Source organism: Emydura macquarii, unplaced genomic scaffold, assembly GCF_026122565.2.
Source record: "Emydura macquarii macquarii isolate MOO-44397 ecotype Brisbane River unplaced genomic scaffold, CSIRO-AGI_Emac_v2 contig_3122, whole genome shotgun sequence".
NCBI classification, from domain to species: domain Eukaryota; kingdom Metazoa; phylum Chordata; order Testudines; family Chelidae; genus Emydura; species Emydura macquarii.
Window position 1 is genome coordinate 3,532,340 of NW_027133259.1, and position 22,235 is coordinate 3,554,574.

Below are 22,235 nucleotides of genomic sequence, written 5' to 3' on the forward strand. Positions count from 1 at the left end.
GGATTCCCTTAGCAAATGGGGAATCCTCCATCTGATTTTACCCAATCCCCACCCCCGGGCATAAAGGGTGATTGGAGGCCGGGAGGGTATGTGTCAGACATAATTGGAGACCAACATTAAAGCTACTTATGCATCTCCCCCGCCCCACTGCATCAAGCACTACTCTCGCATAACTGTGGGTCTGGTGCATTATGTGTAACTTTGTAACAGATGGTCTCTTTATTCTAATTTATTTGCTGTATGACTCCAAAATTGTATTATTTCTTCTACGGCAGAAAAGATGAAACTTTCAAAGATATCATAAAAAGTATATTCATCTGAATTTCACTGAAAGCTATGCAAGTTACCCTTCAAGAGCCAATTTTATGTATGTGTTTCCTAAAAATAAGTTTCTAGTTAACAAAATACACCCTTCTGTACAGCACAGACCTCTATAGACCAGGGTGCTAGGAGTGAGATGAGAAAGAGCCACTACTATAGAGATCCTCCAGTCACAGAGGGGAAGGTGTAAAGGTCACCCTAGCTATGGCAGCCTCAGATCTTTAGCCTTGGGGCTAAGGAAGGGTTTCTTTTTCACCTTCTCTCATCTACTGCACAACTACCTAGTACGCAGCCCTGTGCACTGCACACTGGAAAAGAGAATGTGGGCCAAAATGTATTGTTACAGTGTTCTTGTACATTCTGACTCATGAGCCTGATTTTCGTGTACATCAGGGCCCCTTTACTCTGCCAGGGCCACATAGCTTTCACCTCAGTATTGTCAACTATTTACACTTCTTGTTGTTTTTTTCAACTTTGACAGTTATGAAAACAGCTAATGTTAGCTTACTGTTTACGTGTTTTCCATATTTGCTTGACAAGGCTTCGTATGAGAGAGATGCCTTAGTTCATCAACTTTGAACACGTGACAGCAAAGAAACATTTTCACTTGCAAATTTTGAAATGGATTTCCAATCAAATCTTTTTGGTTCACTGGCAATATCTTCTGATTATTTTTATTCCTTGTACTCTTCTTCTGCTGCACTTTTATTTAAAAATGGAAATGGAAAGCGTGGCCTCAGCCAAACATGTTTTGATTTAATTGTCCTCCTTTTATTTCCAGCAATAGGATGCTGCTCATGCTCCCAGTGAAGTCCTTGGGAGTTAAGGCAAAGGCTTTATCAAGTTCGTTTTTAAGCTAGAGAGAGCTGTTGTATTTCAAAATGTACGTACCTTTTTAAGAAGCAAATGTCTTTACCTGCATCAATAATACTATTAAATAGATGATTAACTGAACATCTTTAAAAATCTTGTATCCTTTTCACTATTGATGCTGCTTATTTACTTTTTGTACTTGGGTTACTTTCCAATGAAGCACTTAACTTAATGCTTCATTATCTTGATATTATGATTCATTTAATCTTTTTTTTTTCCCTACACCAATTAATTTCTGACCTAAACTACCTGACAGAGCACTTTAAATTCCAAGGATTTTTTTCCTTAACTTCATTTGATATTTTGTTTTTCTTTTTCTTTTTGCTATGGAAAGATACTTCAAACATGATACTTCATCTAGGTAAAGTACTGCCTTCCATTTGTGGAAGAATGTCACCTGGTGTTATTCCTTTGAGCCCTGGCTGATTCTGGGAGAGGTGCAGGTTTGATCAGCTTAGTAATACCAAGGGAAAGCTTTTTCTGAGAATATGCTATAGTTGCGTAGTTCAGGAGTCTCTGTTGGCTGGCATCCGCAGAAGCAATTTGGAGTTGATTAGAGTCCTTAGAGTCTAAAGCCTGTAGATTATTATATTTTGCTTATAGATCTTCCCTCCTGCTCTGGAAACCTCTCCTGTGGTGTCATGAGTGATGACCTGCTGAGAGCCACAGGCACTCTCTCTGTTTATGTTTTAAAGCTAGGAGGTCTCTTCTTTGATGACATTGTTGCAGCTGCAGCTTTATAGAGTGCTTCCCCCACAGCTGTACTGAACTTTGAAACTCTCCCAACTTGGCTTTTTAAATAAAGAGTAAATATTACAATAAAAGTGGTGCAGTTTTGCTTGTGGCTACAGTCTGACCAGTGCTGAGAGAGGGAATCCAAAGCTCAAAGTGGTCTCAAATACAAATGTCTCATAGATGAATAATAGAATTTCTTTTGCTGTTATCCAAATTTTAGTGCTTGGACATCTTGTTTTAATACACATCTAATTCCCCTTTGTCAAAGGCTGGCTGACCAGAGATTCACTGCAGCAATGAGATTTTGTTTTTTTTGGCTGAGCCTGCAATCCAATGTGAACCCAACCCACTTTTATCCTTTGAAGGGAACTAATATGTAAAGAGATGGTTTAGGCATTTTCTATGGTCTCATGCAATCCTATGCCTGCAGGTATACTATCTTGTAATATGCTACACCTATGCTATCTTGTACTTTCAGATCTTACAAGCTAAGCATGGTCATTCCAAAGCCCAGAGGAAACACCGAACTGTCAAACAAAGTGATACTGTTGATTTAGGCACTCTTCCCTCTAAGTTAGGTCAGTACCGAACCATTGCCCCAGTGTGGTGTTAGGGGTCACTTTGGTGTTGGTGTAGCTGTATTTTGGTAGACATAGCATCAACTTGGCAGTGGTGAGGCCTTAACTGGAATACCGTGTCCTGTTTAAGAAAGATGTGGACAAATTGTAGAGAGTCCAGAGGAGAGCAACGCAAATGATAAAAGCTTTAGAAAACCTATCCTGTGAGGGAAGGTTAAAAAACTGGGCATGTTTCGTCTAGAGAAAAGAAAACAGAAGGAAGGGGGGGACCCGATAGGTTTACAGATATAAGGGCTGTTATAAAGAGGACACGAATCAGTTGTTCTCCAGGTCCACTGAAGGTAAGATAAGAAGTAACAGACGAAACCTGCAGCAAGGGAGATGTCGGTTAAATCTTAGGAACTAGTTAAGCACTGGAATAGGCTTCCGACGGAGGTTGGGAATCTCTGCCATCGGAGGGTTTTGAGTACAGGTTAGACAGGGATGCTCTAGATAGCCTTATCACAGAGGCCTGGACTAGATGACTTTCCAAGAGCCCTTCCACCTCTGTATTTCTATGATGATGTGGTCAAGTAAAGATGCCATGACACCCTCTTGTGAAAGCAGGGTGTTAACACCGTCATGATCTTATTTTGACTTCGGTAACTAAATTATGCCACCTAAAACTGTCCTTACAGTTTCAGTTGAATATAACGTTCTTCTTCATTTCACTTCCTAACCTAAAATGATTATGCTGTTTTCCCGTGAAATTGTTAAACACCTGCCAAATTTTATCTCGGAGACAAATAGACTGTGAGCACAATGAATACCTTATCTACATCAGAGGGTTAATCTGATTGTTAGGTAAAATTTGTAAACCACTTGGAGAGCAGTCGATTAATATAAAGGAGTAGTAGCATTGTACAATGGTGATATGATTTACATTGTGATTGCCAAATCCTGGATGATATTTCATCGTTCTTTTCCTTTTACTCGGTTTACAGCTCCATTGGAAGCAATAATAACACAACTCTAAAGTAACTTATACCTTTTAGCTTTGTGTATTCCTTGATAACTCAAAACACATTTACCCAATAATAAAATAAATCATTATAAATCTTTCTTTGCTTTTTGCTTTTCAGTCAGGCATAGTGAGTCCTATTATTTAAATAAGAGGCTGTCATGATTGTGCCAGTAGAATTATTGTAACACATCTGTGTGAGCATGACTCACTGTCAGCCAGTCAGATTACTCGGTTTCTCCATTTCATTTGCTAATGTAATTTATTTGTTTAAATACACTAAAGGAAAATGCAGATGCAGTACACTGAATGCATTATCCTGACCTAGATGTATTTGGATTGTAAATTGACACTGATCAACAGAGCAATAAGAGCCTTCAGGAGGTTTTGCAGCTGATTTAGCATCCAATCTTGCAAAACGCTGAGTGCACTCAAATCCCATTAACTCCCTCAGTAGTTGAGGGCACTCAGGACTTTGTAGGAAGGATGGTGCATTGGTTAGAGCACTAGGCTAGGATTTGGGAGACCTAGGTTCAAGTCCCTCCTCTGGAGACATTCTGTGTGACCTTGAGTAAGTCACTTAGCCTTCCTAAGCCTCAGATCCCCATCTGTACAATGGAGCTACTACCACTGCCCCATCTCCCATTTATCCCCATGCTGTGAGGATAAATACATTAGTCAGTGTGAGGCACTCAGATACGGTAGTGAGTCGGGGTTATATAAGTACCTAAGATAGATAGCAGATGCTCAACCAGTTAATGTGTGTGTGTGTCAAAATATAATATATCACCTATAATGCATTTCTGAAATGGCAAGGATAGCTTTTTTTATACATTTCTGTTCATTTTGAAATGTATTTGACTATGGTTATAAATAATCATTGCAACTTTATTTACTTGTGTCCAAAAGAAAATACAAATTAGTTTTACTAGGACTGAAGTGTGAGAAGTCATTTTTACTGGAATTTATGTAATCTAGGCAGTTTTATTGTTAATAGCCTGTTTACTAGTATTGGTGTGATGGGATTTTTTTTACTTCTTGATATGAGAAAGAATCAGGAAATATTGAAATGACACTGAGAGCATGTGTGTGTGTGAAGGCCAGGATGATTGGTCCTGGTAGAAATCCAACACTGCTAGTTCCAGCCCTTTTTTGAGTACTTGTGAATAAAGCTGAACATTTTTACCAGTTCTAGTTCAACAGATTTGGTGTCAATATATTTTTTTTAATGTCATCGTCTTACGTGCCAGATCAGAAAATCCCATGCTCTAAAAACTCAGCCTGTGAACATGGTTGACAGGTCAGATGCTACACTTCAGGATCTTACTCCCCACATACCAGAGAGAAGGGAAGGGCCAGCCAATCCTCCGTGCAGTGTTCTCTTTCCTGTCACTCTTGCTGTAGGGATGGCCATATGAGGTAAAATCTTGGCGTCATTGATGTTAATGACAAAACTCCCATTGACTTCAATGGGCCCAAGATTTCAGCTAGAGTGTGTGGGTTGGGCTCTTACATGCTGACCCTGCAACATCACGATGCAGAATTACTATTGTTGTTATACTACAGTTCAGATCAGGTTCACCAGAGATGGTAGCCTGACTCTGAAATATTTCCATTTTTCCAACTCTTAATAGAGAGGTGGCTGGATTGTGCTTTACAAGCATAGCTGTAAACTTACAGAAAATTAGTGTTATTGTGTATTAGTGTGCATTTCCACTGCAGCAATACCTTGAGATAATATCATAGAGCGAGTATTTTCTTTTTGTTGATTTCCACCTTTACCTTATATTTTACGACTAAAATAGTTATGGAGGCAGGGCCTAATGGCTGGCTATTCTAGTGTCATGTTTCTAGCACTTGATTTTGCTATTTTCAGTATAATGTACAACAATGAAGTCTCTGTCTTTTTGTGCCATCCCCAGAAGTCCTAACTACCTAAGGATGAAAGCTTGAGAACACTATAGGCTTTGGAAATAAACCTTGCTTTTTAAAAGTTACACAAATACCTTATATAAACATAAAAACAAGATTCTCCTGTGTATATGCAAAAGCTACAGTATGTATAACTTGCTATGCACAAGAACTCTATCTTTGCCGATGCTTGATGGGTCACATTTTCAAGAATTATGCAAGGATTGATCCTGATCCTGATCCTGCACCCCTTGAAGTCAATGTCAAAGCTCCCATTGTGACTTTAGTGGTGTAGGATCAGGGCCCTAGAAAATAATTCTTAGAACAGTCACAGTCTAGCTAAATAACTTTGTTAATATATTGTAAAAGGCTGAAAAAACACTTCAGTACAGTCATTTATTGGCTGGATTTGCAGCATTGATAAAGGAAAGGATAGATAAGAATTTGAATAACGAATGGAAAGGAAGGTACATTGACTTATTAGAAAACCACTGTGTTGAATCTGATTTGTAAAAACAAAGGCTCTTAAAATGCATGATCACTTTTTTCTTTTTAATGTAAGGTACCTCATGCAATCGGAGCTTTAATGTTTAATTTAAAATTCAGGGACTGTGTAGACTTGATATTAAAGAAAACTGGCATAAGATCATTCTACTTTTGGTCAACATTTTCATATGTTGGACATTAGACCATGATCCTGTAAAAAACCAACACTGAGGCACATACTGCAATTGTATAGGTATTACTGGTTCTAATGGTATTTCCTGTTTTAATGTATAAGGAATATCTCAAAAATCAGTGAACTTTTTAAGTATGTCCACTGTACACATGAGTAACTTTAATCATACAAATAGTCCCTTTGGTTACGAGTGAAGTTGCACATATGTGTAAATGTTCGCAGGATCAGGGCCTTAATTTGTAACGGAATGCTTATCACCCACAGGCTAACTTTTTTCATTTCATATCTGATCTTTCAGTGTTTGGTCTCAAAGGAAACCTGCACAGCACCTTCAAAAAGCAAGCTTAGGAACTTCAATTCATAATGTCGCTAGGCACTATAAAAATCATGGGCTCATCAGGGACACTGGTTTTCTGGCTCATTACAACAGTTTTTGTAACACACACCTGCCTGCTAACCCTTAATGGCCCACTTCAAACCCCTTTTGCATAACAATCTAACCCTTAGTGCCCATTCTGGTTCAAGTGGACTTTCATCAGAGGCATTCACCCTTATGCTTAATAGTCTGTCCCAACCTGTATTTAGCTCAGACGCTGCTTCCATCCCCACACCTGAAGAAGAGCTCAGTGTAGTTACAAAAGCCTGTACCTTCCACCAACAGAAACTGGTCCAGGAAAAGATATTACCACATCCACATTGTCTCTGTTATAAATAGATTGACTCAAAGATGCCCAAATATTTATATTCTGTTTATTATATTTGTTTGTCTTTATAAACAAATCAGCTTACTAAAATAAACTTCCAAATTGCTACCTAACAAAAACTTGCTAATTCAGAGATCCTACCTCATCTGTAGAATGCCCATGGTCCTGAACTAGTGTCTAGAAAATAAAATATAATTGTGTCAGTTGAAGTATTATACATGGAAAGTAAAATGGTTGTCTGACAGCTGGCTAATGTGTTTCCCCAGCTAAAGTGCTTGGATTGTTTTGTTTATTTTTGTAAATTCCCATTCTTCTCTTTTTGCAATCTTCTGGGCAGGGCTGTTACCATTTTTAGTTCCTTTGTGCAACCAGTGTAGTTTTCTTAATTGAAAGCAAATTTTCCTCTTTATATGAAGAAGGAAAATTAGTGTTTTCTTACATTCCTGTGTTCTACTGGGAGACAGAAAAGTTTCTAAGAGGGTGTTTTCCCACCACCTTCACAGTCTAGGCAAATCTGTTTTAAAGATGTCTCCAACATATGGTATTATTTTTAATGGCCTCACTGATCAAGTATAGAGCATAAAATCCTCAAGGTTTAGAAGTTGCAGCATTATTTATTTAAGGAGAAAGAAACATTTTCATATGGCAATATAATTTGTTAAACGTATTTTTTTTTCTAAGCGGTTCAGTCCTGAACAGTGATGGTTTTCTAATGCATAGCAGATACAGTATGAATTACAGCCATGAAGAATCTTGTTTTTATATACTTAGAAAGTGTTATCAATAGTGGAAATTCACAGGTGGACAGACAAAAATGTCCTGTTCTGGGATTAACTGCAAAATAAACTCTGTTACACACATGTGCCATCTGGATCTGTTTTCATTTTTGCACATTATAGAAAAGGGAGGAAGTAGTCCATTGTTTTCTCATCCAACTCAGATTTGCAGGTTCCTCAAGGTAGTAATTTTTCATATGCTCTATTTCATGTGCTAGGTTGTTGGGTTTTGTTTAAAAGCCCTTCTGTTGAATCAGTGGGGAGCAGTTCATATGTTAAGCAGTGGGAAAGCTTTTCTGAGCCCACAGTTTTAGCAGAGAAGATAATTATATGGTTGAACTTTTCCAACTTACAGGGCTTTTCAGCACCACGACAGACTTATTCACTAGTATGGGATAATGATGAAAAACTGTACAATTATAGAAATTGTACCGAGCTCCTCAAGTATAATTGATTGTTTAGTCAAGGAATGATACCTCCTCAAAATATGAAAAGGGACTTATAAATCCACAATTACAGTATAGTGTTCTGCTGAACAATCTGGCATCTTTAGATGCAATAAGGTATATGCAAAGAATCTTAAGCTGTAAGGTACAGCAGACAATGCATTTCCAAGGAATTACTGCACTCTTTGCATTGTGAGGGACAAGACTGAAAGGCAAAGACTTCAACCTCCCAAGAAGAATCATAATGTCTCAGAAATGCACTGCCTGGATTTTATTGCTATTCAAATAATGGAAACTGCAAAGCAAATAAGGAAAATTGGTTAAAAATTGTAACTTTAAAAAAATTAACAGCAACATGTAATAGTGAGGTTGAAAAATATATTTTAGCAGTAATATTTGGCTTTCATCTATGATGGATGAATTCATACAAAACTGTACAATCAAAATATGACATTACTTACAAGGAAGGCTTGTCCATATTACAATGAAAATAGATAAAATTCTATATACAAAGATTATAACAGCTTAATAACACCACCCTGTGTGAAATCCAAAACCCACTGAAGTAAAGGATTTCGATGCCTATGTTTAAATAGTGCCTTTCATCGCAAACTTTCTCCATGCACTTTGCCAACATTACAAACAGAGCTATTACTGCACTCAGCACTGAAATGTAGACACTTCTGGGTAGAATGTGACCCCTGTTTTCACAGTGCAGAGTGACACTAGAACAGTTTAGCTCAGGTTGTGAAGAATATTATATACAATTGAAACTGCAGGAGAAATGTATGGTGGCAGAATGTGATTACCTAATTTGGAATTTGGTCCTGTTGCAAAATGTCTGATGTGATCTTTAATGACTACAACCAATCAATTTTACATTTTATCTGAGTGCTTACACCTCAAGCTGCACAATGTCCTCTTAACACTATCCAAAGGTGAGCCATGCAGATTGAATACTTGCTCTGAATGAAGAGTGCCATTTAGATGCAGTTTATCAAACCCTTTATGCACATTTAGCTTTAAGAATTATTTTATATTAATCCCTGTGAAGCAAAGCACTTGAGAATATACTTAACTTTAAGCATGTGCCTATGTCCCACTGACTTCAGGGGAAATTAAGCACATGCTAAATACTTTGATGCAGAAGATGGACTTAAGCAAACACTTAAGTATTTTGTTGAATCAAGGACCTAATCACCAATCCATTTCCAAGTACTCTGTTTTTTTTGAAGGTATGCCATCCAAATACTGACCAACTTCTGTAAAGTTAAAACTAGTTGATTAATATGAAAAGTAATTCCTAAGTATTTTCACAAATAAAAGTGGTAATTTTCCTCACTGTTTCTCGTGGGGTCACAGTAGTTGTTCCCAAGAAAGGGAACAGCTGCTAAGAATTCATTAAAATGTTTTGAAATTATCTGAAAATCCATATTGGAAGTGCATTATTAATAATCTTTCCCTTTTACTTGGTATTTACTATTTTAAAAGTTCCATTAATCTAGTCAAAGAGCAGAAACAATACAATGTAACCAATAACAAATAGCAAATAGTTAAAAATTGAACAGTTAAAAATTGACAATTCAGTTTAGTGAAGTTTGCTCTCATAAATTATTTGAATATTTTTACCTATAATAAATATATTTGGAGAAACTGAAATTAGTTTGCAAAAGATCTGTGAAATGAAGGAGCTAAATTTGCACTGAATATTTGTCGCAACAAAGATTCAACCAGCTTAGTTAAACTATTAAAATGTCTTGTTACCTATGAAAATAATTACTCGTAAGAAAGAAAAAACCAGGGTGAAATCTGCAAATATAGAATGGCCATATTGGGTCAGACCAGTGGTCCATCTAGCCCAGTATCCTGTCTTCTGAACATGGTTGCGCTTGTCTGAGACCAGTTTAAAAAAAAAAATCAATACTGTTGATGAGAATAAATCCTAAACAATTGTTTCTGGTTAATTGATGTTTTATTTAACAGAAATAAGTTGGTGAGGATTGCCACTCAAAAACTAATGAGAAGCTACCTGCAAATAGTAAATAAGATCTATACGTTTCCCTCCACTATTGACTTGCCCAGTTAAGGTTGGGAAACATTTTCATTTTCCCATGTTCACAACATTCACTTTGGGGGCTGACATTTTCTGTGCTTCATCTTTGCACGCACGTCACTATTACTTCTCCCCGCTCGCCCCTCCCCTCCTCTTCGGGAGGTAAGGGATGTTTTATCTACATCTCTTAGGTCATGTATTTGAAGATTATCACAATGATTGTATGCAAAAGACGAAGTTAAGGATACACATGCTACCTTGGCTTTGCATTTCTTGACTATTGAAGGTGAAATCCTGTCGCGTTGAAGTCTATGGCAAAATTCCCATTGACTTCAATGAGACCAGAATTTCACCTGTAATCCTTAGTTCAAGCTTAAAATTTTATTTTGCCTTTGATATATATCATCTGTTACACACTAGTAACGCACAACATGCATGTGATATAATAGTTGGTTCTTTCTGTTCTTTAGTAATCTGAAATGCTTAAACACAGGCCTTCATCAAAGAAAGCAATGAAGGATATTTCAAGAAAATATCTGTACCTGTCAGGAACTGTATTAAAGGGGGAGGAGGATTGCAGCATTAAAAGTATGCATGTTCTGTGATTTTTATGTAAAGCAGTAGAAAGTATTTTCATCTTGGGACATCAGCCATGTGGAATTTCACACCTTTTTATGGTAAATTTGAAGTGAATGACAAGCAGATACTAAGAAGAATTTTGTTCTAAGAATAACTTTAGAGTTTGGTTGAAGCTACGTATTTTAAGTGATGCAAAATGGGGAGATGGATCAACACCAAATAAAACAGAGCAGCTGGAGTCAGAACAATCACTTAGTGGCAGTGTTATATGTTGCCGTCTGTGGGCCCCAGGTTTGATTTTCCGACTCAGTCTCTTGGTTCCAATGCCAAGAGTGCTGCCGAGGCATCATGCTCATCCTCTGGGCATGCCTCACATTGCTCAAAAGCAAATCATTCTGTGTGGTCAAAGGGTGATGTAGATGGCTCCACAGGGAGTGCTATCCAGTCATCTTTGGCCAAAAGGATGTGGAATCATATTGAGGCCTCAAAGTTGGGGTGAATGTTAAAAAAGAAGGAAAAAACAGCAGTTGAATAGTTGTTGGAATGCACTGTAAGGATCAGCTAATTTTGGGAAACTGAAGGGCTTTGATTTGTTGTGGAAACTCCAATGGCAAAAGGCATCTGATGAGTCAGGAATTTAAACAGTGTTGCCATGGCTATTAACAATTACAGCCAAATTCTAAAAGGGTGCCACATATGTACATCAAAGAGAAGAATTTAGCTCTTAAATGATTGTCATATGGTCACAGAAGTTCAAGAAAAAAGAACTTGGTAAAGTTAAAATGGTGTTTAAGTGTCCGAAAAAAAAAAGTGCTCAGACAAAACTATAATGCAAGGAGTGTGAGAGAGATTTTGTGTAAATAGTACCTAATTAATAGCTCTATGTTAAAAGAAGACAGGACAGTATAGAACAGAACCAGTGGACTTCGTGCCAGATTGTTTTCAGTTGTAAGCAGAAGGTAAACATTCCTCAATATTAACCATTGTGGCAATGGATGGAAAAATCTCTCCATGCCATTGTAGTTCCAGATCATCAAACGCATGTGTTTTTCAGTGTCTGCAGAATTAGAACTTTTGGGCATTTTGGGGTGCATGAACACTCAAGCCCAAAGAGGTGTTATTCAGACTGATAACATTTGCATATGAGTCACATTCAGTTTGTGAATGTGCCAGATGTCCATTTATTTTTATTTAAATAATGAGATTATTCCATGAAGTGAACATAATCTAAAAATATAGAGGGAATACTATTTAGAAAACCAACAGTCAAAATGATCTACTTACATATTTTCACATCTCATGGTACATTGCGCTAGCAGAAGCGCAGTGATGTTGAAAACATTATTTAATAATGTTTGTCTGACTATGGATAACATTTCATTAAACAATACATAGTGAACAAAGCTGTTTGTTTTCTTTTCTTCCTGGCCTTTTTCTATATTAAAGGAAATATTCTCCTTTTGAATGCACTTGAAATATATACCATTTTCAAAGCCAGTGTAATTTCATTATGCTTCTCATGTTATAAGAGGAAGCTAAGTGTTTATATACAGTGCTTTGTCATTTACTGTAGCATGAAAGAGTTTAAAAATGTAATGTTTAATGGGAGGGCAAAGCTAACACATAAACTGAGCAGACAGGAGACAACTAAGTTTTTTATCTCTTATTTTACTGAGTTCACATAAACTTTAAAACTTTTAACAAGCAATAAATGTTCCTTATGAAAAATGGTGACTAGCTAACCAATTGAACCCAACCAAAAATCCCCAGATGAATAGCTAATTAACCTGAGACTTGTAAAATCTAAAGTCTCTATCTCAAGGCCAAAGAATTCTGATTTTGTTCAGATACACGCAAACCACCACATGCAGGAAGTGTTTACATTAATACTTGGTGAAATAAATAAATTTTAAAGTACACACTTTGAGATTGCTGCCTTGGATAAGAAAGTTAACACCACTGTACAGTCACAGAACTGGAGGGCTGCTATGATTTACATGCAATAAGTGCATGATCAGGCTGCAAGAAAAGGGGGGGAAAGTTTAGCTGAATATCTTATTAAAGGTAGGCTATAAGTGTACATGATATAATGTGCAGTAAAGGAAAAACTGTTAAAAATGGGTTTCATACCAAGCGTATCCAACTGCTAAGTCTACCAGAGGGAGCAGAATTTGATGACCTAATGCTGTTTCTAGAAAAAGGGGTCCTGAATGTTCTTTGCTAGCAGTACCATAAGATCCTATATAAGTTCAGCTCATGGAGAAACCAAGGGAGAAGACAAGAGACACAGAAAACTTCTGCCGAGTTCCCATGCAGAGTTCTCTGCAAATCACCTTACTGAAGGCTTGGGGGAGACTTCCGAAGAGGGGGGGAGCAAGACCTTCCAACTCTACAGACTGTCTAAAGGACACCTCCAGATCCACAGAGGCATGAGCTGTGTCCTTCATATTGCTCTCCTGGGCCACCTTGCCTCCCCTAAGCACTGCTGCTATGGGGTTATGTTGCCGTAGACTAGGCCCTCTTTCCTCTGACGGCTTGTCTGTAACGGGCATTATCAAGCTCTATCCCCAGACTTTGAAATGCACTTGGAGCTGATCCTTTTGAAAACCCCTTATAAAATATGGGTTAAATTCGGATCTGGCAGCATGTGGAGCAATTGGCATCTGCACTACCAATAAGAGGGGCAAGAAGCGCTCTGGCAGCTGGAGATGTGCATGATGGAGAGGAATTACACAGAAGCTGATGTAAGAGATTGGTGCAGAGATTGAGGAAGGGTGTAGCTTCTAGGAAAGGGGGGTGTAGTTTGGGTGTGGCTATGAGACACATATCAGAGCTGCTGAAAGATGACACCATGAAACAGTATTTCAACAAGAGTCTACTTTGTATTGCAAGAAATATAAGTAGTACTGCAATGAACAGATACGTGACAATCTGTACATATACCATAGTTCATTCAGTCACGGTATTGTAACTAAAACATAAGTGCATTTTTAAAGACAAGTGAGGAGGTACCACTGGGCTGACATAACATTATGTATTAAAATAAAAAAGCTGTTATCTGTTAGAATGTAGCATTCACCCAAACCTTTGTGATAGCATTATGGCTACTGATGGGTAGCAAACTGTCTACATACATACTCTGAAGCATGCCACAGGGTCTAAGGTTTTCGTTGAAAGCTATAATTAAATCCATGAGTGCTAGATGTGTGGTGTATATAATATATTTTCATAAACCATGCCTATTTGCAGATGCTAACCACTCAAGGTTTGCCATGGCCACATGGCCTCATATTGGTATTTTGCTAGCATTACAGCTGTATGAGCAATCTGAATGACTGTTAGAAAGCTGATTATAGTTCAAATCCTTGCTTACTCATTGGTGCACCACAATTTGCCAGATGTGGTACAAAATTAGATTTCTTCTGAATTCCATTACCTACTTTCGCTTGAGTGGCATAACTTATACGTCTCATTAGAATTATACCACTACTTCTCACTCTATCCCCATGAGTTTATTATACATAAATTCCATTGAAATATGGCTGCCCAAAGGAAGGTTGTGTTGAAAGCACTGCTCTGCTGTTGTTTGCTTCATATTTTCAAAAATTAGATTTAAATGTTAGGTTTCTGCTATTCATTTTGTTCACTAATAGTATAACATTCAGCAGTTCCAAAAATTTTTTTGTAAACCATGTTGTTGTGTCATTTATTTATGTCCTGGCAAATGCGCCACTACAGGACGACTCCCCTCACCCTCTTTATCGCAGAGGATCCTGCCCTCAATTGAATGAATTTAATGAGTTCCCACAGCTTGGCTGGAGGGAAATCCAGCAATATGCAGAAGAGAGACAGTGAGTGAATAAAAAATGTTTAGTTACTGCTTTTGCTGTGTGGACCACCAAAAATACATCATGCAATTTAAAAGTAAAGTGTTCTTCGAGTGATTGCTCATGTCCATTCCATTATAGGTGAGTGCACGCCACTGTGCATGGTTCCTGAAACTTTTTTCCCCTTAGCAGATGCCATAGGGCCGGCTCTGGTGCCCCCCAGAGTCCTGTGTGCATGCCGCGGTATATGAGGCACTGCTGGCCCTACGCTCCCTCAGTTCCTTCTTTCCACCCATGACGGTTGCTGGAACTAGCCTTGCTCTCTGCAAGTGCCATTCCCCATGTTTGAACTGTTTGTTTTTTCAGCGTACTTTAGTTAGTTTTAAGTAGTTAAGTGGTGTTAAGTGTAGTTAGATAAGTCCCTGAGGGACTTAGGGTGGCTGGGCCATGTCCCGGTTGCCTGGGTTTAAGCCGTGTGCCTCCTGTTGGAAGGCTTTCCCGCTCAGTGACCTCCACGATCGGTGCCTTAAGTGCCTGGGGGAAGAGCACAGGAAGGATAAATGTAAGATCTGCAGGGCTTTTAAACTGCAGACCTAGAAGGACCGAGAGATCCGGTTAAAAGCCCTGCTCATGGAGGCAGCGCTCCGCCCAGTGTCCGAGTCATCCCGCTCCACCACACTGAGCGTCACCTCGGTGCAGAGTGCACCGCCGGCACCGGGATCAACTCGGCACCAAGCAATGTCCCCGGTGCCAAAGAAGAAGAGGCAGCGCGCGCGGAGTGCAGACACTCCCCTGCACCGTCAGTACGGGCAGAGTCAAGTGCGGATATGCACCGGCCACAGCCCCTCGAGTCTTCTCCGGTGCCTACATTTCCGATCAGGGAGCCTCCCCCAACTCCTGGGAGTGGGGGAGTGCCTTGCCAATGCCATCGACACCGGAGGCATTTCAGGAGGCAAGAGCCTTGTTGGCCTTGCCCACGCCACCTCCACCCCCCCTTGGCTGAGGAAGAAGGGGCCGGTGTCCTGAGGTAAGCCTGCATTGGGTCCCCCCGAAGGGCGGTGGAGATCTCCAGTATGGGAAGGAAGATCTCCCGCCGGACAGCCACCGGGGGTAGAGTGAGGACACTCCCCTAGCAGTTGCTCCAGGTCGGCGGCGTCTAGCCAGATGGCTTCGAATCAGGATGCGGAGTCTTCCTCTCGGCACCGATGTTGGTCCCCGGCACCGGAGGCAGCGCAGACCAAGAGGCGGCACCGGTTGAGGTCCGCCAAGCAATGCTCCGAGAGCTCCAGCTCCGCATCTACAGCACCGAGTTTGCCTGCACCGAAGCGGTGCAGAACCCGGACACCGTTGGAGGATTTGGAATTGAGGGGCTGCCCTGCACCAAGGCAGCATGGAACCCGGTCACCATGCAAAGACCTCGCACCACGCAGTCCCCGACGCGGAACCAGGTCGCCAGAGTCGGGCACAGCACCGTGGAGTTTGGAGCGGCACCGGTCTCGGTCACTGAAGGGTAAGCGGCACCGTAAGTCCTCGATATCGAGATGACGCTCTGGTACCTCGAGGTCCTCGGAGTGCACCTCTATTTGCCTGCACTGTTCACGGCGGCGGCGGTGGTCCTCATTGTCCTGTAGCTTGGAGGCGTCAAGAGAACGTTTCCCAGCACCAGGTGGCACCCAGGATCAAGGCCGTGCACGGCACCGCAGGTCTAGTGGCTCAGGGTCCCACAGGGAGGACAGTCCTCGGGACAGCCGATGCCCCCACAAGACGCCACAGCCGGCGAAGCGGTCAGCCCCAGCTTGACCTCAGGGTCAGTGGCTGCAGCAATGGCCTTATAGGGCCCATGGGGCATCCAGATAGGACAAGGGCCACAATCCATCCTGTCAGTGGGGCTTCGGTCCGTGCCTCCAGCTCTGGAGAAGGCCCATACACACCACTCATTGGATGAGGAGTTGGAGCCCATGGAGGGACTCTCTACGTGTGCATCACTTTGTCAGGTGAGGGAACACCCACAGGATGCGCCTCGGCAATCCTCTTCCTCCTCACCAGACGAGGCAGTCTCCCGGGACCATATGGCTCCACTGGAGGATTTCAGGGCGCACCAGGAGCTCCTCAAGTGGTTGGCCTCTAACTTGGGGCTGGAGGTGAAGGAGTTAGAGGAGGTTGATCATACCTTCTTCAATGTGCTGGCGACGGCTGCCCCAGCAAGGGTGGCCTTACCAGTCCACGACTGGGTCCTCAAAATTGTAAAGGCCCTTGGGCAAACCCCTGCCTCGGTCGCCCCTACATCAAAGGTGGCCGAGAAAAAGTATTATGTCCCGGCCAAAGGGTTCGAGTATTTGTTTACTCACCCGGCCCCAGGAATCCTGGTGGTAGACGCAGTCAACCAGAGGGACAGGCAAGGTCAGCCAGGTTCCACTCCCAGGAACAAAGACTGCAAGAAGCTGGATTTGTTTTGGAGAAAAATCCTGCAGTTCAGGATTGCCAATCATCAGACCCTCCTGGGTAGATACAATTTTAATTTGTGGGACTCCTTCAGGCGGTTTGCTGAGGCCCCTTGCTTGTTCCTTCAGGAAAGGTAGCCTTCCTCGTGGCCATTACCTCAGCTAGGAGGGTCTTCGAGCTTAGGGCCTTGACCTCAGAGCCCCTTTATACAGTAATCTAAAAGGATAAGGTGCAGTTGAGGCTGCATCTATCCTTCCTGCCCAAGGTGGTTTCCCAATTTCATTGTAATCAAAATAAATTTTTCCCCATGTTTTTCCCAAAACGCACGGTTCGGAGGAGGAGTGGAGATGGCATCTACTTGTGGGTTACATCATGCATCAAATTCTGCGACCAGCAGGCGAGGGTGTCCCTTCTGGGAACCATCACAGCGCACAACCAGAGCTCAAGTGCCATCGCCCAGCAGGTGACAGAAGGCGTGGGATTTGGCAGAGCCATGCTGATGGCAGCTCACCGCTAACTCCTACCCACCTCCAAGGTATGGCTTGTTAGTCACTTATTGTGGAATGGACATGAGCAAGCACTCGAAGAAGAAAACAAGATTACTTACCAGTAACTGTTGTTCTTCGAGATGTGTTGCTCATGTCCATTCCACAACCCACCCCCCGTCCTGCTGTCGGAGTTGGCAGAAAAAAGGGACTGAGGGGGCGTAGGGCCAGCAGTGCATTATGTACTGCAGCATGCGCGTGGGACTCCAGGGGGCACCAGAGCTGGTCCTACGGGATCTGCTAAGGGATAAAAAGTTCCAGGAACCATGCACGGTGGCGTGCACTGACCTATAATGGAATGGACATGAGCAACACATCTCAAAGAACATCAGTTACTGGTAAGTAACCTTGTTTTTTCAGGGGTTTTTTTGGTTCAATTTGTTGTAGAAGTGCTGTCTTTTATATCAACACCAGTAGGAATTTTCAAAGACTCTGGGGTCATTAGAACAAGCCTTTCATCTGGAATGGTAATTTGGTTGTTTTGGGGTCATACTTGTTGGCCTTTCCCCAAAATCAATCTCCTAGCTGCAAATTACGAGTTTTGTCAATATACTCATTTTTACAAATAGATTTAACTTTACCTCTGATGTTTAAAGTTTGTATTTTATCAGTTTGAAATTAGCCAACTGTCTTTCTGGTTTACCTAAAAAGAAACCCTAACTTCCAAATTGCAAGTAACAATGAGCAATTGCTAGTGGGCCCAACTGTCTTTTTTCAACATTTATGTAGAAAATGATAGTTCCCTGCACAAGAAGAAATCTTTAAGAAACTGTGTAGTTGTTGCTGGGCCAATTAGTTTGAACTGTCCAACCTAGATCAGTAGTTTTGTATATTATCTGGACCATCCTTCACCACTCTGCAATAACTATAAAGAGATTATTTTACACAAAAAACTCCAATAACGAAGTTGGTGGACCGGTAAATAGAATAGCTAAAACTGTATATGAAGGAGGACATTATACAGTGACGTAAATGGTGATGCTTTATCTTACATCTTTCTGTTTGTACCTGCTTGTCCCACCCTTTTCTACTCCTGTAAGTTGCACTGTTTTTGCACATCCACTGAACACCAAATCAGTACAAGTATCACTTTTCTACCATACAGTCTCTTAATAACCCTCTTTTTGGACTATGGAGTGAAATCCTGGCTTCATGGAAGTTGTACCTTGGCTTCAAGGTAGCTTCAAAGGAGATACACTGATGGATGAATCAGATTGTTCTTTTGGGGGCAATACTGACTAGTCATTTCTGAGAATTCTTCATTGGTCATCATCTTTTTAGGAACTGCCAACAGTGGAGGGAAGAGGAATAAAGGATTGTGTTGGCGGTCTGTCAAAGAGGGGAGGTTCTATTACAAAGGACCAAACCCAGTAATATTATTGTGTATACCATGTGGCTAGGCTGGCAATTTAAAAGTGCACAGACCAAGATACCAAAGGGTGTTTTAATTCTTGACACGCAATATTTAGCATTTACAGTGCTATGTTTGTGACAGTTTCCCCAAAGTATTTAATAATCTGGACATTTTAATATTTAACAAACACTAACGGTTGTTGAAAAACTATGGGTAGCCATTTATTCATTTTAGCTAGAGGAAAATCAGATATGTGAGCATCATTGTGATTAAATTGCATTGTATCGTTAAATTCCTGCATGCACTCAATGGAATTAATTTCAAAACGGTTTTTTTTACAATTTGGTATTTATTTCAAGTTTCTTTGATAATTTATTCTTTCTTTTATTGTTTTTTCTAATAGCTTGATCAAGTTGTCCGTCAACGTAACCTGTCTAGTTTGGAACTGTTCCTCTCATGCGCACAGAAGCAATTAAGCACTTTATTAAAGGAAGAACCAGTCACTTCAGAGCAAAAGAAAGAAACTGACAGTCTAAACACTGAAAACGTGTAATTCGTGATGCTACAAATCTGTATCCTGCAAATTACAAATTTCTTCTTTTTAAAACTTGGGACTGTATAATTTGTTAAGATTGATCTGAAACAATGTTTAGTAGAAACACTGCAGATGACTTCAATTGATTTTTTTTTTTAATTATTTCTGGTTTGCAATATTAGAAATAAGAAAATCATTGGAAGAAATTCTCAATTTTAAGCTATGCACATGTTATCTTTAGAGCCTTCAGTGGCCTATTATTGATATCTTAGGCAAATGCAGTCATGATAGGAACATTGTTTTGTTATGGCTGTTTACAGAATGTCAGCATGTGACCATATAATTTATTAGTATTTCTGACACTGAAAAAAGACTATGATTTGGACTCTGATTCAGCAAAGCACTTAAGTGCATATGTAGGTCTATCCCTTTCCCCCAGTACATGATCAAGTGCCTTGCTGAACTGGGGGCCTTAGAATCTTATTTATCATCACATTTGTTATTTATCATCACTATCAATACTGAGTCAGAAGAATGCTGCTGAACATTTTTTTTAAATTGTTTATGAAGATCAGTCTGTAGCAACGGAAGAGGAATGTTTAAATAAAATCCCCAACACTACATCTTTTTACACCAATACAAAAAAAAGTCTAGAAATCACTTGTATTATGAAAACTAATGTGTGGTGTACATTTCTTATTTCTGTGTTTGAAAGATACTGTGATTCCAAAAAATCACTTTTTCTCATTGAAGTGGGACTTCTGTCATTGACTTCAGTTATAGGAAAGGATGCATTTAAATATTTATGTCAATGCTGTACTTCTTACTCAGGCAGAATTCCCACTGACCCAAGTGGAAGCTCCACCTGAGTAAGGAGTGCAAGATGAGGCCCTTAAAGTGCCTGATTCAAAGCCTCTTTGATGTCAATGAACATTTGCCCATAGGCTTCAGTGGGCTTTGGATCAGGCCTTTAGGCTCTGATCCTGCGGTGGAGAGCATGGAGGTGGCCTGCTGTGCCTACGCACTATTGATTGTAGAATTTGGGGCCTTAGTTTGTAAGATTTCAGAATCGAGTAAAGAAAAATGAGAACGTTGCTCATATTTATGAATGTAAATAAAGGATGAGTGGTATCTCACATAACAAGTTTGTGCCTCATGGGCATTTATTCAGTGCAATTTTTATTGGAAATAGACATATTTTGTCTTTGAAATTCATTAGTTTGGTTTTCCTATAAGTAGAGCTGAATGAATAGCTGATTTTTTGCTGCAGTACCTGAGCTGAAAAATCCAAAAAGAATTTCAGTTAGAGTTCACTTGAAGTGGAAAAATGTTGGTTGCTAAAACACAAAAATTGGTGTGGAAAAACAATAGTTTCAGGCTGAACAGAATATTTTGTTTGGCCTCAAATGGTTTTGGGTTTTTTGTTTTGTTTTGCTTAGTTTTTGGAGGTGTTTTACCCAATGTTTTTAAATAAATCTAGCTAAATTTTATTTTACCTCTGTATTTCACATTGGTGCAACTGCTGCTGGAATACTGTACCCACTTCTGGTGCCCACAGTTCAAGAAGGATGTTGATAAACTGGAGAGGGTTCGGAGAAGAGCCACAAGAATGATTAAAGGATTAGAAAACATGCCTTATAGTGGTAGACTCATGGAGCTCAAGCTCAATCTATTTAACTTAACAAAAAGAAGGTTAAGGGTGGCTTGATTACAGTCGATAAGGACCTTATGGGGAACAAATATTTAATAATGGGCTCTTCTGTCTAGCAGAGAAAGAAATAACTCAATCCAATGGCTGGAAGATGAATCTAGACAAATTCAGACTGGAAATAAGGTGTACATTTTGAACAGTGAGAGTAATTAATGGTTGGAGCTACTTACCAAGGGTCATGTTGGATTCTCCATCACTGAAAATTTTTAAATTGAGATGGGATGTTTTTCTAAGGAATTATCGTGGGGAAGTTCTATGCCCTGTGTTATATGTGAGGTCAGACTAGATGATCACAATGGTACCTTCTGGCCTTGGAATCTATGAATTTAAGGCCAAAACATCATTCTGAAATCAAATGGAAACGTTTTGTTTTGAAAATGTTAAATTAAGTCATTTTTATTTTTCAGACAAAACTATTAGCTGAATTCATGAGTAGTTTTGGTCGACCTGAAACTTCATTTTTTTGATAAATAAACTATTCATCCAAATACTTTCACCCAGTTCTAACTGTAAATGCTTCCTTTTTCATATATAAAGGGCTTTGTTATTGCAATAAATAAAACCTTAAATGGTGGCATATAAATAGTACAAATCTGGTGAAGGATGTTTTTCTGACATGTTAGACAAATTTTTATTTAATGTTTGTGTGTGTTTTATTTTGTATTTAAACAAAACATTATTCATCTCCTTTCTAGACATGAATGTCACTTACGAAATAAACTTTGCTGATTTTATTGGTTGATGTTCCCTACCTGCCAGCTGATGAAAATCCAATGTCCAAGCTGATTCCCTGAGATTTGTCTGTCTCTTTTGGTACTGAGTTACAGATCGTAGCAGGTCAAAATAATGCTGATTAGCTAGGGGAAATAGTGTCTCACTCAGTTTTGATTGTCTGCCCTCTTTTGTTACTCAGGTCCACACTACAGGGTTTTTTCCTGAATCTCCAGAAGGACTTAATAGCAGCAGTGGTTGGAGCACTTTTTACCACCTGTGTTAGATCAACAGTTCACAATCTGCTTTGCATATGGCCCCCCAGGCACAGTAATTCATGTATTTGTCTGCTCCATCTTGGATTCCATTGGGGCTACATCTTTATAGTTTGGAAAGCACAGTTATGCAAAGTACAGCTGCTTACATTTTTAGTGCCATTTCCTCCCAGACAACAC

General features: G+C 40.0%; 1 protein-coding gene across 5 annotated transcripts in view; it reads left to right on the forward strand.

The window, feature by feature from the left end:
- The window catches only part of CCDC91 (coiled-coil domain containing 91), a 221,069-nt gene extending 199,287 nt beyond the window's left edge, over positions 1-21,782 (forward strand). For 3 of the 5 annotated variants that reach the window (XM_067530986.1, XM_067530987.1, XM_067530988.1), the window contains one exon: positions 19,227-21,782. In XM_067530986.1, coding sequence (XP_067387087.1) covers positions 19,227-19,376 — 150 coding nt within the window. In that variant the 3' untranslated portion in view covers positions 19,377-21,782. Of the gene's footprint in view, positions 1-1,102; positions 1,226-19,226 lie in introns of those variants that run through there. The other 2 variants (XM_067530991.1, XM_067530993.1) reach the window with 2 other exon arrangements.
- Positions 21,783-22,235: the final 453 nt, after the last annotated feature.